Genomic DNA, 17,116 nt, shown 5'->3' with positions numbered 1-17,116 from the left:
GGAGAAACACAATTTTGATTACTGGTGGAGCAAGGGGAAAGAAAATCCCACTAACACTCTGTCTTTGCAGAGATACTGTTAGTGTGTTGGTGGCTCCGGTGGAGGTTTCAGTGGAATGGAGGGTGAGTAATGTGAGGGCTTCATTTGGACTGCTGCTGTGTGTAGTCAGGAACTGTACGGTAGCTGTGTGTCTGATCTTTCCCCTTGCAAATGGCCTTGTATTGAGTACAGCAGGTGGCCCTGTACATTTTGTATTGATATTCATGAAGTGGACGGTTTGCTCAGCGCGTGGGAGAAGGCCTGCTGCCTGATTTGTGTGTGTGTGTGCGTGTGTGTGTGTGTGTGTGTGTGTGTGTGTGTGTGTGTGTGTGTGTGTGTGTGTGTGTGTGTGTGTGTGTGTGTGTGTGTGTGTGTGTGTGTGTGTGTGTGTGTGTGTGTGTGTGTGTGTGTGTGTGTGTGTGTGTGTGTGTGTGTGTGTGTGTGTGTGTGCGCGCCTCTTGTCTTTGTAGTATATCTGTGTTAGTGTGATGTATTCACTAGCTTTAGCTGATATCTGTGTTTACACAGGGTGGGTAGAGGGAACAGCATTCAATCTTTGTGTTTATTTTCTGTTGATGTCCCGTGTGTTTGTTTTCCTTTATTCTCTGTGGATAATGGGCACTAATAAGAAATAAAAGTTTGTCTGGCAGATTGTCAGCCAATGCAGAATCCCGCACAACATGTCAGTTGTTATTGTGAAGAAATACAGCCACGGAACTGCCTTTTTTATATCAGCCTGCAAGAAAGCTAGGAAAATCAATGAGTATATCTCTCCCCCTCCTCATTGTTCTCTATTTTCCATTGTTCTCTATTTCCCTGACATAAAATGATAATGCTGATAATGCAAAAGCATTTTGTTGCTGAACAAAGCATTTCGTCCTTGTCTTTTTAATTTCAAATACATGACAGACATTGAACAAAGCAAAACTGTGAAAACAAAATCAATTTTTACAAAATGGCATAAATAAATATATCTATTTATATATAAACTCTTCTATTTTCTAGACACACAATTTAACCAAAACAAATAGATACATCAACAAAATAATGAAAGACACAGTGTAGCTAGCAAAGATAATGGCACTGGACTTTCTGGCATCATTAAAAAAAAAACACGACAAGATAAACATTTTTGAGCAATTTTACAAATTCAATATGATGTTCCCTCTTGTTGAGAGTCAAAGAGAAACAGTCTGCCTCTTGTTATTGGAGCAACATTTTTAATTCTAGGATGACTCCCACTTTTTGTTGTGGAACAGGTTTTATATTTATATGTAAGGATGTTTGGCCTTTCCTCATAGAGCTGAGGACCATTATTACTATCTTTATTATTATTGTGGAGTTGGTGGTAGTGGTACAGTAATATGTGTTTTATATTTATATGTAAGGATGTTTGGCCTTTCCTCATAGAGCTGAGGACCATTATTACTATCTTTATTATTATTGTGGAGTTGGTGGTAGTGGTACAGTAATATGTGTTTTATATTTATATGTAAGGATGTTTGGCCTTTCCTCATAGAGCTGAGGACAATTATTACTATCATTATTATTATTATTGTGGTGTTGGTGGTAATGGTAAAGTAATATGTGTGAGGTTACAAATTATTGAGAATATTGAGGGCAAAAAATATACCAAAATGCAATGTTAAAAAGCTATTAATTTAAACAGTAGATTAAACTTCAGATACAAACACATATTGGTCCAAATTACCATAGCAACTGCTTTAATTAAAAAAAAAAGCTTTTTAAAACAACATTATCAACTACTAGTAGATTTCTATACGTGAGTTCAAAAGAAATCCGAGGAAGAGGACTACTGGAAATCTTTGTAAAACTGTGTAAATAATAATTAGCAACTATGAATTTGTACTGCAACATTTTGGTCATGGGGTTAAAATTGCAACATTAAATATTCTTTATTCTTAAAAACCTCAGACCGGTTTCAGTATGCAGATTGTTGTTGTTATTAAATTACATCAGTATAATGACCCAATATCGATATTGGATCAGATTGGTCCCAAATAAACACAAAAGATTTCCTGTCATAGGTTGGAATTTCCTTCTGATGTTCAAGATAACTTTGATTATTGTTCATTTATTAGTGCCGCTAACAGCCCCAACATGTAATTTAATGCAGAAGTTACGGCTATAGTGTTTGTTGTTGTTGTTGTTGTTGTTGTCGTCGAGTCCAAGAGCCTTGTAGATATTACTTGAAAGTATGTTTGGATCATTTAACAGTGATTGAACACATATAAAGCCCTTTTCTAGACGTATCGACCACAAAGCACATACTGTATTCACCCTTATTACCTTATTCTTCAACCAAGTCATTCACTAGCAGATGCGTGGATGCCTTTCAAACCCTCACATGAGCAGACAGAAACACAGGCTGATATATGTATACATATATGTGTATATATATATATGTGTATATATATATATATATATATATGTGTGTGTATATATATATGTGTATATGTATACATATATGTGTATATATATATGTGTATATATATATATATGTGTATATATATGTGTATATATGTGTATATATATATATGTGTATATATGTATGTGTATGTGTATATATATATGTATGTGTATGTGTATATATATATGTATGTATATATGTATGTATGTATATATGTATGTATACATGTGTATATGTATGTGTGTATATATGTGTGTATATGTGTATATATGTATATATATGTGTATATATGTATATGTATATATATGTATATATGTGTGTATGTGTATATATGTATGTATACGTGTATATATGTATGTATATATGTATATATATGCATATATATGTATGTATATGTATGTATGTGTATATGTATATATATGTATATATGTGTGTATATGTGTACATATGTATGTATATATGCATATGTATATATGTGTGTATATGTGTATATATGTATATATGTGTGTATATGTGTATATATGTATATGTATATATATATGTATATATGTGTGTATGTATGTATATATGTATATATATATGTATATGTATGTGTATATGTATATATGTGTATATATGTATATATATGTATATGTATATATATGTATGTATGTATATATGTGTATGTATGTATATATGTATATGTGTATATATGTATATGTATGTATATATGTATATGTGTATATGTATATGTGTATATGTATGTATATGTGTATATGTATATATATGTATATGTATGTATATATGTATATATATATGTATATATGTATATATGTGTGTGTTCCTTACTAATATTAATAAAATACATGTTTCATGCCACACAAACTAGCTTGCCGGGGATTGCTGCTGTGACAGATGTTGGCTACGCTCTCTCTTGCTCAAAGGTCAACGGAGGTAGTTAGACCCAGACAGGTTCTGCCAACAGCCCCATCAGTCAGGGCCGGCCACATGAGCCGAGGCCGCGGAGCGCTCCCTAATCGGCCCTGCCAACACGCATTTCAGGCATGAGCAGCCGAGCCAGAGTGACTGTACAACTCAGGTTAGGATGCAGGGGGGCCTTGCTGGAGCTGCAAACTTTGGCTCATGGTTTCTCGCACGTGGCCTCTTATTGTAACCATGGGATCACATGACCACATTAAGCTTTAAAATTTGGAAGTAGCTTTCAGATACATTTTCAGTCAAAGAAATGTCCTGAAAATATCAATACGACTTTTCAGCTGTCCATTTTAACACTTGATAAGATGTGGAGAAGCCATTCACAGTCACTCAGCAACCGCATGATAGCATGACTGATTTATAACAGTGTTGTCCTTTTGGGACACTTAATAATGGCATAGCATCGGACACACATTAGGGCCCGTATGTAGGACAGCTGTTTTCATGAGAGACATTTTCAAGCCCTACGACTAATGCTGCAGGATTGAGGTCTTGACTCGGCTACTATGCTACAGTAACACAGATGGTCTTAAGCCATCTCTTTGTACATTTGGCTTCATGCTTAAAATTATCCCTCTGTTTGCCAAATTTACAACGAGGCCGGGTGAAATCCGGTGAAATCGACCGCAGCGCAGGCCCGTCAGAGCATCAACAGGAAACTGTTTGCTGATGTCTGTGAGTTGAAGGCTTCGTAAAGCCACTGACCGCAAAGGATTTACAAATATTAGATAAGAGTTAAGGTTGCGTAAACAGTTTCCAATATATTTGACATACACGTCTCTATGAAATGTCTGCAGGTCCTACAAGCTTCAACCTATGTAGGTGAAATCTGAAAGTTAGTACTTGACCTTAAAGTGTGCCGGAGTGTACAAAGTTAACAAAACGTGTCACCGTGCTAATACTTGATTCTACTTTTCATGAGTAAATATGCTGTTTTTAAATATTTCTGGCTGCGTGATGTAACAAAAATCTTACGGCGCGTCAGAGGTTATTTCATATCGGATAACATCCACATGTCGTCACTCGTTACTCTGGAGGTAAACTAAGTATAATGGAACCAACGTTTCGATCTATCAGTGCTCCTTGGAAAGCATTCCATTCATTACTTTTACCTTGACTCAATTGCAGATGTTAAGTTGTAACAGCGGCTGTTGTCCCGTTCCATCTTCTTGATTCTTTGCCATATGTTGTGTCGCAGGCAAAAGCCTCTTGCTAAGTCTTGAGTGTGGGGTTTGTTCGGAGCACTTGACTGTACTTGTGCGGCTCTCTGCTCTGTTTCTGTGGTGTTTTGAGTCTACATTGTGGGGACAGATCTCCGGTATAATATGCTAAGCACGGTTTCCTTGTGCGTGTCAGACTTTTCACACCCAAACCACGTCCATGCCTATTGAAGGTATGTGCTCCTGGTTTTGTCCCTTAGAAACTGCCACCTTGTTTGTCACGTTCAATTTCCTCCGTGTTCGTTTGTGTTGGCTTCATGTAGGGCTGGGCGATAAAACCCTAACAGATAATTACAGCAAAATAACTTTTCCTCGATAGACATTTAAGACACTATACAGAACTAATTCCATCCATGTTTGGACAGACAACACAAACAGCCAGTGATAATGAGCATAGCGCCTCGCTGAACCGACGGATAAAAGACGGCGAGGACATTGTTGAAAAGAAGCGTCCGAGCAATATTTAAAGTCGGACAAGATGCAGAGTAGAAGCGTGGGCTGCAAACTGTGTGGAAAGCATTTGTAGCATTTGCAGCAGTTGTATTTATACAACTACAGTATATTATACAGCAGCAGGTGTATAATGTTCTACAGTACATTTGTCATGTTAATTTTGCCAAAATTAACTTTGGTTTAAATATTATGATATCTTTACATCTCACAACCTTTAAGCTTGACAGAAATAGTGATTTGACTTATATCGTGATATATATATATATATATTGCTGTCGATCAATATGACAAAAATTGACAATGATTTTTTTCCATATCGCCCACAACTAGCTTCATTCAAATTTCCTGCCTGCATCCACGTTGTGTGGAAGAACACAAAGTAACGTCTGAATTGGGGGAGACATTTTTCCAATAAAAGTGATAGGGCATCATAAAATCACAGCCTTTTAATACACAATGAAATAGTTAAAGGACATAATTCTGTGTGTGTGACTGTGCATTCATGAGTGTGATTACGTGTTTGCATGTGTGCGTGTTCCCGTGTGTCTCAGTGGGTGTCTTTTATCATTCCGTTCAGGCCAGCGGTCTGTCAGCCGTCCCCGCTTCAACAAAGGTCACGTCTCCCGTTGTCTCCGGTGACATTTAGTCCCGAGTCTGTCTGTTAGAATTTGTCCCTTCAATTCATCACTTTATCCTCCCAAAATGCTCTCTGGCTGCTCACAGGAGTGGTAGCAGCCAACGAGGTAGGGAAATAAAGTAAAGGTCAGCAGTTTGAATCATAGCCCAGCAGTGAAAATTAGTAAATGAGAAATAGTCTCTTGAATTTAAAAACTGCGATTGGACTTTTATATTGCTCCTTTGGTCGATTGTATTATAGGGTTTCAAATCTTTAGTAATTGTTTTAAGCAAAAATGCCAGCATTTGCTGTTTTTAGCTTCTCAAACATGATAATTTGATGCTGGTCTTTGTCACACGATTGGAAATGGAATGTCTTTTCCTCTTGACTGCTTGCTAAACAAAACAATACGACTGAGGACGTCACCTTTAAAGGGGCAGTAAGTGCTTTTGGAGTTTCTCTTTGTTGTTGTTGGGGTTGTACTGCTCTGGCCGGGCCGCAAAGCCGTGACCTCTGGTATGGGAGTCCGACGGACTAACCACCAGCTGCGGAGTTGCAGCGCCACCTGGTAGCACTTCTCTTAGCATGTCAACAAGGGACGAATTACAGAGCCAGGCCTGAGCTGAAAACCCAGATTTTTTTTTTGCCCCACACACAAAAGCGACAGCTAGCGGGCTGTCCCTTTAACTGGAGGAAATTATCTTATTATTATGACATTTTCACTTTCATTTTGTAGACATAGCAGTGGGTTAATTGCAACACTAATTGTCAGATTAGTCATGCAGTTGCGGTCCTAAATGAATTACTCGAAATGATAGCAAACGATTTGCCTGCAATTTCGATAAAAGATGCTTCAAGTTGTCCGTCAAGCAACATACAACAAGGATTCTGTGATACAGGGAGAATGACAGTGGGTGGACAGGTCAGACTTGGTGACAACAGAACACATGGGCCTTCACTAAAATCAGCAGGACACCTTTTGGCAAGGCGGTCAATCCCACTTGGTGTGATGTTTTTTTTGCAAATCTGTTGTACGGAACCAGATAAATGGGAGTTAAAGAGGAGTTGACTCAATCCTGGCTGGCCACAATCTTTGGGCCGATTGTTAGAACCCCCAAAGCCACATTTGCTGAAAAATTCCCCCCGGAGGAACCATACTATCTCCTCCCCTGTAGGTATAGTGTTCAAAAGCCCATACACTCCTGCTGGTATTGACTCTTTCAGTTGAATGTTGCTTCATTGGCTGCGCACAAGGAGGTATCAGGGACGTGTCAATGTGACCGTAGTGTTTTATATACATGACAGCAGAATAGTTTTTTCTGGTGTGAAGTGCAAAAAAGGGTTTGGGAAATAACCGATTCATGCAAAACTCCAAATCACTGTGAAACCTGAACAATTTTGGCTGTCAACCGACTATTTGTTCTGATTCTAAAGTATAAAATCTGTCACATTGAGGCTTAATTTCCTTCTAGCTTATTGTAGTTTAATACCTTGATACTCAGTAGATACACTCAAACCTCCAAATGTGTCGAGGTGTTTTAGTTTTCCATACACCTCTTGATAAATTAAAAAACAATGTCCACCTCGTGTTCCCAGCGCCCAAGGTGACATTTTTAAATGTCTGGATTTGATTGCTATAGGTCCAGACCCCCATGGTATCCAACTTCAAATTACAGAAAAGATCGTTGGTGTTGTTTCTTTGTTATCTTAATGCATATGTAAATGCTTTAAATGTTTTGAAAAATAAGTCTGTGACTTATGGATTATTCCCACCCTGCTAAAGGTTTTTTTATGTGAATAGACCCATTATTATGGCTGAACTTATTGGCTTGTGTGCGACGAGAGGACCGTTTCCCAGGCAGACAGCAGCGTCCTCTCCTCAGCGCGGGCTGACAGCAGCTGTTAGGCCTGTTTCACCACAGGCCGATCTCAAACACCCTTTTCTGCTAAGACGAGAGCCCCCACTTCACATCAGTGAATAGCTCTGCAGCTGCACTTTGGTCACTGCACGCGGGGTTCATGTGAGTGGGGTCTTTGTCCCGCACCCTCCCTGTCCTCTCTATGTGACTCCTCGGTATTGAACATGGCAAACCCGGCACCCTCACTCGAATGCAATGGCCCACCGGTCCAGCATCATGTTGTTGTACTCGCTTTGGAGACAGAATGCCTCCAACACTGGCGCGGGCCAACACCATACAAGCATTCGGGCAGATTTAGTCTCACTGTTTAAACTGGTAAACTGGCACTTTTGGTAATGATATGTTATGTTATGACCATTTCTAAGTAGAAAAGCCTAACCAGGGACAGGGATCGCAAATTAACCTAGGCTGCAAACCCTATATGCAACACATCTGTATCACGTTATTGTCACCTGTTTTTGCATTGATCCTCACAAATAAATAGATAAAAAAAACCTTCTTATTGGGAAGTTGAACACACATTTTACGGAGACATGTGAAACCTCCGGGTTTGCTTTGTGAGCAACCACGAGATGCAAGGATTTGTTAGTCAGTTTGCGGTTCATCTCTCTAAACAGATCCCTCTTTCGATGCTGGCCCTGCTTTGGGATCTTAGTCACATATGACTCAATGACTGCTTTGTTGTTGATGTTCTTTTTTCTTAAAGCTCAGATGTGTGTCAGTCTGTCAAGGATTCCCCCCCTTACCCGCACACAGCCTTACAAAGTCGGCCTTTAAATCAGAATTCATCAAAAAGAAAATAGAGGTCTGAAAAACACGCCAGTGTTGTCAGATTTAAAACTGAAAACAGTTCTCCGATATGGAGTTCAAAGCTCAAAATATCATTTAGTTTCGTAATCAGTGATTTTTTTTTTCTCTCTCAAAGAGAGATGAAAACGCAAACTGAAAACAGATGATAGAGGCATAGCTTTGCCTCTAATAGAAAAAGCTATGAAATGAGTAATAATTGCTGTTGATGAAAATGGCTGGTGTTAAAGAGGATCATGGATCAACTCATCACTGTGAGACTTAATTAATGTGGCTCATTGACTGTGAGTTGTAATCGTGCAGGTCACAGGATCCGTCTGGCATTATTACAATATAGAAAAGGTTAGCATTGCCTCAGTGGGGTTTATACAAGCTTGTGCACGTTATGCGGTATCTGCTGATTTTTTTCTTGATTGATCAATGAATCACTTTGTAAAATATCAGAAAATAGTGGAAAAATGTCGGCTGTAATTTCTCACAGCCCAAGGTGATGTATTCAAATTGACATGACATGATCAAGCAAAAAAATCCTCATGTTTGAGAAGCTGGAACTTGCAGATCGTTTGGAATTGTTCCCTGAAAACTGACTCAAACTAGTTTCTTGTCGATTAATCTTCTGCTGATCAGCTATCCATTAATCATTATGAATGATTTTCCACACAGCGTGCTTGATGGCACATACTGCCATGTGGTACGATGCATGCACGGTGACTGACGGCACTGATTTGAGTAGTAGGTGCATATGTTATTCTCCCAGGTGGCCGTCATTTCAGGCAGCGTCAACGGAATGCGGCCTTGAGGAATCTGTAGCCTCTTGCTCCGTGCAGTAGCCAGAGGTCCAGTTCTGTTTGTGGAGCTGGTGCAGTTACCAGTCAGTCAAAGCTGATCAACCCCTCCATCAGCCTCTTTGCAGCCATTCTGACACTTGGATTGTGAGCGTTGTATTTCAGTGAGGGCTGCTCAGTCTCCTCCCTGGTGCAGCCTCACTCTGCAGCTAGAGCTCCCCCTGGTCCCCTGGGGTTGTGTCATTCCACGTCTGAGCAGCAGGGCTCTCTGGGAAATGCCAAACACTGTATGCGAATGACGTGGTTGTTATAGTTTGTTTTTTGTTCTTTCACGGAACGTTTCACGTCTTGAAATTACAACTGGCCCTGAACGTTGAGTCTTTTTGATGTTTTTTTCTTGCAGGCTTTTACCAGTCTTCTCTGCAGACATGTCCTATTTCTTTTTCATGCACACCCAGAATTTGATTCTACAAATATCATTTCCCAAGTTCTGCCCTTTGGTGTTGAAGAAAGATTTTTCTAGTGTGTAATAGCGAGCTTTAACCCTAATCTGTCTTTCTTCTCTCTGTGTCTCCTCTACAGTAAGCATGTTTCTCAACACCCTGACGCCCAAGTTTTACGTGGCCCTGACGGGCACTTCCTCCCTCATATCAGGACTCATATTGGTAAGATGTATTGATGTTTTTTCCCCCTCAAAGCACAGATATCACTTGTTGAAAATAACTGCTCTGTACACTACCACAACATGTCTCTGTGACTCTTGGCTAATGACTTGAGCTCCCTGGCCTCCCGGGTGACTATAAGCCCAGGATGTAATTTGTTAGTGCGATAATCACAGGTTCAGGGGCTACCAGGAGCTGAACAGAGAGAAAATCCATACTCATTAGGTTCTGCATAAGACGAGCTTCAAAAAAAAAGAGGGCAGCGTCTGGCATTGTCACTGTATATCCTCTTGGCTTATCACACCATGTAACAGTGTTTTTAGTGTTTTTTAAATGAAGGTGTCTACAGAGCTCTTAATCACTCTAATTTGATTGCAGCACCTAACTGGTAACTGATGGCTCCATGTCGTTGGTGTGCTTACCGATCTGCACCTTGGGCAAGGCACTTTCCCCTCATCTGATCCAGAGAAAGTCGAACTGGGCAAAGCGCCAGGTGTATTGCTTGTCTGGGATCTGGGTGTGTTCTAACTGTCCCTCTATACCCAGCTTGCGATGCCTTCGCCTGCGTACGTCAGCAATTCAAATATAAATAGTACAGATCTATCAGATCATCAGAGCACGGAGGCATCATAATGAAGCTGCTTTTCCAGTGCACAGGAGGAAGGTGTATTTCCGTCTTAGCTTTCAAGTTCTTCACAGAAACACAGCTAACCGTGCAACAGTGGTTGGTCTGTATTTTAAAATGGCTCCTCACATAATTAACTCGCTCTCTTCTCTCCAGGCTACTGGCCAATATGCGTAGGCTGCTCAGAGACGGCGTTGAGCTCCGCACATGCTCTGCGAGATGAGTAGGGAACATGGAAGCCAATTGATTTGGTCAGAATGTGTACTGGTTAATTCTCGGCCATTTGAATAGATGTTTACGACCTGATTAGGCAATTTTCCACCCAAGAGTTCGAGATGAGCCCCATTGAAATTTTTGTTATCACTGCCTCACTCATGCAGAGCCTGACAGTATAGCAGCGCAGCCGGATGGCAGATCTGTACGTCTAATAAAATAGTTCTCATCAGTAATGTGAATGATTGTCTCACTATAAAACTGACAACAAAGTTCTTATTCATATAGCACTTTACTTTTTAAAACCAGGGTTATGGAGTACTTCATAAAGAGCAAATGGAAACAATACAATTACAATTATATGAATATATAATAATTAAAAAAGACACAAATCAGGACAGGAAGCATCAACAAAATGCATTTGAGAAAAGGTTAAAACACAACCACGTTACTCCGTTTTCATTATAAAACTCATCCCTCCTGCTACATGTATGCCCGGAGCGGAAACACTGCTCCCCCCGTTTAATTTTTGAAAACTGCAGAGTTGTATTATGTGTTGTATTATGGCCAAGGATGTTTGGACACAGTAACACAGTCACCAGCATTCGCTTCCCTATTGGTTCCTATTGGTCATGTCTCGACTACCAGGGGTGAATGCAAACAATGTAAACACTTACCTTGAGAACCAGTTCCACCCCCTCGTCGGTCCAAGAGAAGAAATCCCTCCTCTCGCTTTTCAACATTGTCGGTTGACGTTTGCAGTTGGTTACAGAAAATACAATCTACACCGTGCCGGTGTAAACAGGAAATGGTCACGTGATATGCATTTATTTCGGGTGTGTTATTATTGTCTGGGATTGAAATGCTTGTGTTGATGAAGATAGTTTTTTTCGTTAAATGCCATTTTAGAAGGAAAACAGTTGTATGGATGTAGCCTTGGACTTTGTGACATGACGGCCGTGACAACAAAAGCATGGTCATCACTAGGGCTGGGCGATATCGACCAAAAATCAAATCTCTATATTTTTTAGCTTAATGGTGATACTCTATATATATCTCAATAATTATTACAGTAAAGAAATAACAAAAACAAAGTTTGTTCCTAGTCAAATCAATGAGTGGCAAATGTCACATTATAACCAGCTGCACAATATCAACATGTACATGATATTTACACAAAAACTTCTGGCTTGTCAAATAACAATACATAATAATATTAAGCCACTTGGAGGTATGTAAATATGTGGAGATGAGAAACAAACCTGCATATGTTTTAGACACTCGTGAAATAAATGATGTAATGTAAGGGTGCTTTGAAAAATAATGCCATGGATTGATGGCACAGTTCTGTCTGTCTCAGTGTTTACTGTCTCCCACACTGACTCCCGCGCTGCTCTCTGGGGGCCACGCGGCTGCGGCTTAGGAGGGTTTAGAGGGTCGTCCACTAAACAAAAGGTCGATGGTTCGATCCCTGGGTCCTCCAATCTGCCTGTTAAAGTGTCCTTGGGCGAGACTCTTAACCTGACAACGTTTCAGTCAGTCAGTTTCTGAACGTGCGTAAATGGGTGAATGTGGTGAATGAGAGATTCGAGAGGTCAGTAAGACTAGAAAAGTGCTATAAACACTGTCCATCTACCCTTTGCTGCTGGACCCATTGTTCTTCTTGCCTCTGAAGATAGTTCTGAATTACTCTGGAATGTGTGTTCCGGCTTGTTGTCGTGTTGCAGCAGGAATCTGGGAACAATCAAATGCCTCCCTGATGTATTTGGAAATGTATACGACTAAAGGACATTTAAAGTGTCTAGAACTTCTGTATAATACTGTGCACCTACTTTATGTTTTTTGGAATTCCCCAGCCGGTCGGACGATTGAAAGCATGTTGCATGTTCATGAAGTGGTTGTGTTTTGAGTGGAGAGATGGGGCACATTTTTCTTTTTGAAACTATTACATACTCCTTTAGTTTGGCAAATGCTTCAATGACGGTGATGCTGAAGCCTAGTACAGGGGAAACGCATAAAGGTAAATGGACTGCACTTACAGTACAAAGCCCCTTTATACCCGTGAACACAGCAAAGTGTTTTTTACGGTGCCTTTCATTCACTCGGGCACATACAGTACACACACACATACTGATGTCAGTGGCACTACCGTTCTATGTCTCGCTCAGGGGTGCAGGTTAATGGACACTCCACTCTGCCATCTGAGTGGTTCTCAGACACGTTTCTTCTTGACCAAACAGTCTGCAGATCAGTGGAGCAGTCACGTCCACTCTGATTAAAATCATAAATGCGTGTGGACGCAGATGGGGATAAGCGCTGTTATATTAATTTGGCTGAAAAGGTACATATCATAGCCAGTGAAATTTGTTTTGTACGAGCGTCCGATTTTATTTAAAAAAATAATCCAATCTGCTTCTAAAATATTAAACGCGGACAAATCTGTTTTTACTGATCACTGTGTTCCGTGAACTTCGCTTTATTAGAGTCTGACAATCATGTGAGGGAAGTATGAGCGAAGGAGAAACATGTGTGGAATGAATGTCTAAATGAGAGATTCTCCTTCTCCTCCTTGTCTTTCCCAGATCTTTGAGTGGTGGTATTTCAGGAAATATGGGACCTCCTTCATCGAGCAGGTGTCTGTGAGCCACCTGCGCCCCCTGCTGGGCGGAGTGGACAGCAGCTCCCCCAGCAACTCCAACACCAGTAATGGCGAGGCCGACTCCAATCGGCAAAGCGTGTCCGGTAAGAGCTGATAAATGGGCCTGCGTTAATGTCCCGAGGGGGGCCCAGGACCAAAACTAGTTCTTGAGGCCCCCATCGACCCACATAATACAGAGCAGCTTCATTGTTTGTCTGGACATCCGAGACCCAGTCAGCATTCTGAATGATTCCCTTATTAGTCCAATGACAGGAAAGTCATTTGTGTTTTTTATAGGCAAATATGCAAAAACAATCACTTGTTTCAGCTTTTTTAATGTGAATAATAGTTATTCCTTTATTTATATATGAACTTGAGCACTTTACCTAAATGTACAAAATACATACAATTTAGAATGTAAACCACAAAGATAAAAACAAACAAAGCAAGTCTAAAATAGTCTGTTTTTAAATGTGACTTGAAAGACGACTGCGTTTGCAAATGTTAAAATAACCTCCCTTTGAGAAATAAAACCTGAATGGTATTGAACGTTTCCATCACCCCCACCCCCCAGAGAAAAATTCTTAATATAGGCACAGCTTCAGTTTGCCTCTCGTTCCACCAGCAGCTATGTCTACATGAAATCAAGAAAACTCATGGGGAGTTTCACGAAAAACTGCGACTTCTGATGCTGTTATTTCACCTTCCAGCTGGAACGCAAGGACAAAGTAAACAGAAAAATCATCTCCATGTGTTTATTTCCCTGGGCTGGTTGGGCTGGGCTGTAGTGACACAAGAGGGCTTCATGTTTTGAATGCAAAAAGAACCAAACAGTGGAGATGTTGTAGAATATCTGCAGTATTGAGACAAAGCGCTCCGGTCTGCCGAAGGGATTGATTTGAATGTGTCGTTTCCTGTGAGGCCTTCACGCTTAAACGTGTTTAAATTGGATTGCTATCACAATAATGCTGCTGCTGCTGGTGTAAACTGCTGTTAACAGTAAACTGCAATAGCAGAACAGTAAGACTTGTGATTATTATGTGGCATTTTGGAGTTGATGCATCGACAGTGAAGTGGAGACTGACTGAGCAAGGGTCATCGTAGAGGGTTTATTTGGAAGAACTCCATCCAGATGAGTTATATTTGAATCTGTAGCTTCTTGCTGTGAATCATAAAATATACTGTAATCACATCTTAGTCACCACACTCAGCTTTTCACTCTGTTCAAAGACTCGCTACATTGTCACGGTTTATGCGGCAGCTCCAGGATTTGACACTTGACGACACATCGCCTCCAGATTCAACCTTGCATTTGTGAAGTATATATTGTTGTACTGTATTTTTTCTTCTCAGTATTACCAACCCCGAACAATAGCTTAAAGAGAATGAATAACATTTGGTAAACCACATAGATCTGTTGTGATGACCGTTGGGTAATTGAGTTTTAGTGTCAAACATGAGGAGTGTACAGTGTTTTTTTACCATGCGGACATGACAATGGGTTTGATTTAAAGGTTTTCCTGGGTAGTGGAAACATTAAGATAGTGTGAACCCTCAAACTTTAAAACCAGACACATTGTCATGTTTTTTGGATGCCATTAAAATGAGAAGGATAGGCCCGTCACAAAAATCACATTATCGTCTTATCGTACGATACATGAATATCAACTGAATCATTATTATTGACCTCAATAACAGCCATTGTGTCTACATGCGTGCTTGTTGACATATGAGTGAATGTCAACAACAGTCCAGCAAGTCTCACTGCTTCTACCCACTCATCTGTTCTCGTCGTATGATTAATCTTTTACTGATTTGGTCTATAAAATGTCAGAAAATATGGATTTCATAGTATTATTCTGAAAGGCACCGTGTCTCCAACTTGCTTGTTTTGTCTGAGGCCTAAACACAAGTCTGAACTTTGGATACCATTTCTCTCATCAGCAACACAAATCTTGTTGGACTTGCACGCCAACGACCAAATGATTCATTTTTCAAAGGACGATAATATTGTTTGTCGCAATCATTTCTGGGACAATATATCGTGCAACAAAAGTTAGTTATCGTGACGGGCCTAAAGAAGACAAGAAAAAAGTACAGGCAAAACAGGATCAACTGAACTTGTTGAACTCCAAGACAAGTGTGTCCAGCAGTGTCCTCCACAGTCACTTGCTGTGAGCTCTGCTTCTTGACGTCCGTTTCACATCATAGACGCTTTGATCACGGTTATCTCTTGACTATGTTTATGCTTCCTCATGGAAATGAGTTCACAAAAAGAAAAGGAAACGTCTTAGTGCTGAATAAGTGCCTTTGGTTCCGTTTGGGGATTATACAGGAAAACATTTATCCCACATACGCATCCATAATCCAGCATACATTACGTGACTCATCCTAAAAATCGTATTAGCAGCAAGTTGTTATGAAAGTCAAAGATGATATGGTTGATGAATAACCCCCCCATCACTGTAATCTCTGCAAGTTTTCTTTAAAGGCTCCTGTCGTCAAACTCTTTTGAGGGGATGTGACTCAGCTTTTTGTTTGTTTCAGACAAACTCCTGTGAATTATACCAGACTGCGCGTGCTGTGTTAAATCAACAGGGCCTGATCGAGAGAAGGAAGGCAGTTTCATTATTTCAACTGTGTTTCAAGTTTTCAGATTGATAATCTTCTCTGTAAATCCCTCATTGCTTTGTTACAGCAGAAGTCCAAGACAGTTTAAAGGTGACATACTATGCTCAGATTCAGATTCATGATTTTAATTTGGGTTATTACTTGCTCATTCTTACCTGGTTTTCGGTACAATGTCCTCGGTTGCAGACATACCTCGTAATAATCACTGGTGCTGAAGTCATTGGCCGGTAGTTGATCGTTTAAATTCCCACGTTGTGGCAAAAAGGACAAACACTTAATGGCTCACGCTTCTCAAATAGGAAGATGTGCTGCAGATCTCAGTTTTATATCCCTGCGAGTTGAATATATGTGACTTTTCTTGACTTGACATAACATTTTGTAGACGCCACCTTGAGCTATTGATGCGCCCCTTTCAGTATTTTGTGCAATTTTATAGAGGGAACAATTGATAAATAGATACAGAACTCATATTATAATTTGGAGCCCAAACAGTCACTATTAACGGGACACTTCAGCAGATTAGTGTTCTATAAAAATTTGGAGACTTGCAAGATTTATTGAAGAGGGCGAGATATCCGTACTTTGAATCTGTTGTTTGATTCAAACTCCATAAAAGCTCATTCCTACATTACCCATAATGCACTGCGATGGCGTCTCTTGCTTAAATCATTCCTGCCCCAACTCTTTGAACATACAAGGCCAAAGTATACAACACAGGCTTTCTGGTATTAATCCTCCCCAGGCCAAAGCTGGTAACCTCCAATTACATAACATTATTACATGACATCACATCACCATGCAACTCTTTCTTTTCTTGCAGGCTGAATATTTACTCATCATGATAAATGAGCGGATATTGTTGTGTAATCAACACACAGACGGAACAAATCTGCCAGGCTACGTCCAAATGTATTTTTGGTGTCAACATTTCAAAAAAATGATCCTGTATCTTGCTCATTCATCTGTTCTGTGCCATTAGTCCAGAACATGGGCTCGTGTCTCGTTCGTGATGGAGTCAGTGTAGAAGACGTGTGCCTTCCCACGAGGAGTTTAGCGGCCTTTAGTGCCAGTCAGCGGGCCGCAGGGCGGACGGCGAGCGCTC

The 17,116-nt window shown here is 40.2% G+C and overlaps 1 protein-coding gene across 9 annotated transcripts in view; it reads left to right on the top strand.

Moving 5' to 3' along the window:
* LOC118314812 (suppressor of tumorigenicity 7 protein homolog) overlaps window positions 1–17,116 on the top strand; it is a 49,720-nt gene that overhangs the window by 21,842 nt on the left and 10,762 nt on the right. For 5 of the 9 annotated variants that reach the window (XM_035641499.2, XM_035641498.2, XM_035641497.2 and 2 more), the window contains 2 exons: window positions 9,828–9,910; window positions 13,328–13,487. In XM_035641499.2, the coding sequence (XP_035497392.1) occupies window positions 9,833–9,910; window positions 13,328–13,487 (238 nt within the window). In that variant the 5' untranslated portion in view covers window positions 9,828–9,832. Of the gene's footprint in view, window positions 1–9,827; window positions 9,911–10,406; window positions 10,425–13,327; window positions 13,488–17,116 lie in introns of those variants that run through there. The other 4 variants (XM_035641496.2, XM_035641492.2, XM_035641493.2 and 1 more) reach the window with 3 other exon arrangements.

Source organism: Scophthalmus maximus, chromosome 7 (assembly GCF_022379125.1).
Source record: "Scophthalmus maximus strain ysfricsl-2021 chromosome 7, ASM2237912v1, whole genome shotgun sequence".
Lineage (NCBI taxonomy): Eukaryota > Metazoa > Chordata > Actinopteri > Pleuronectiformes > Scophthalmidae > Scophthalmus > Scophthalmus maximus.
The sequence above is the reverse complement of the archived record's forward strand: the minus strand, read 5'-3'. Positions and strand labels throughout refer to the sequence as shown.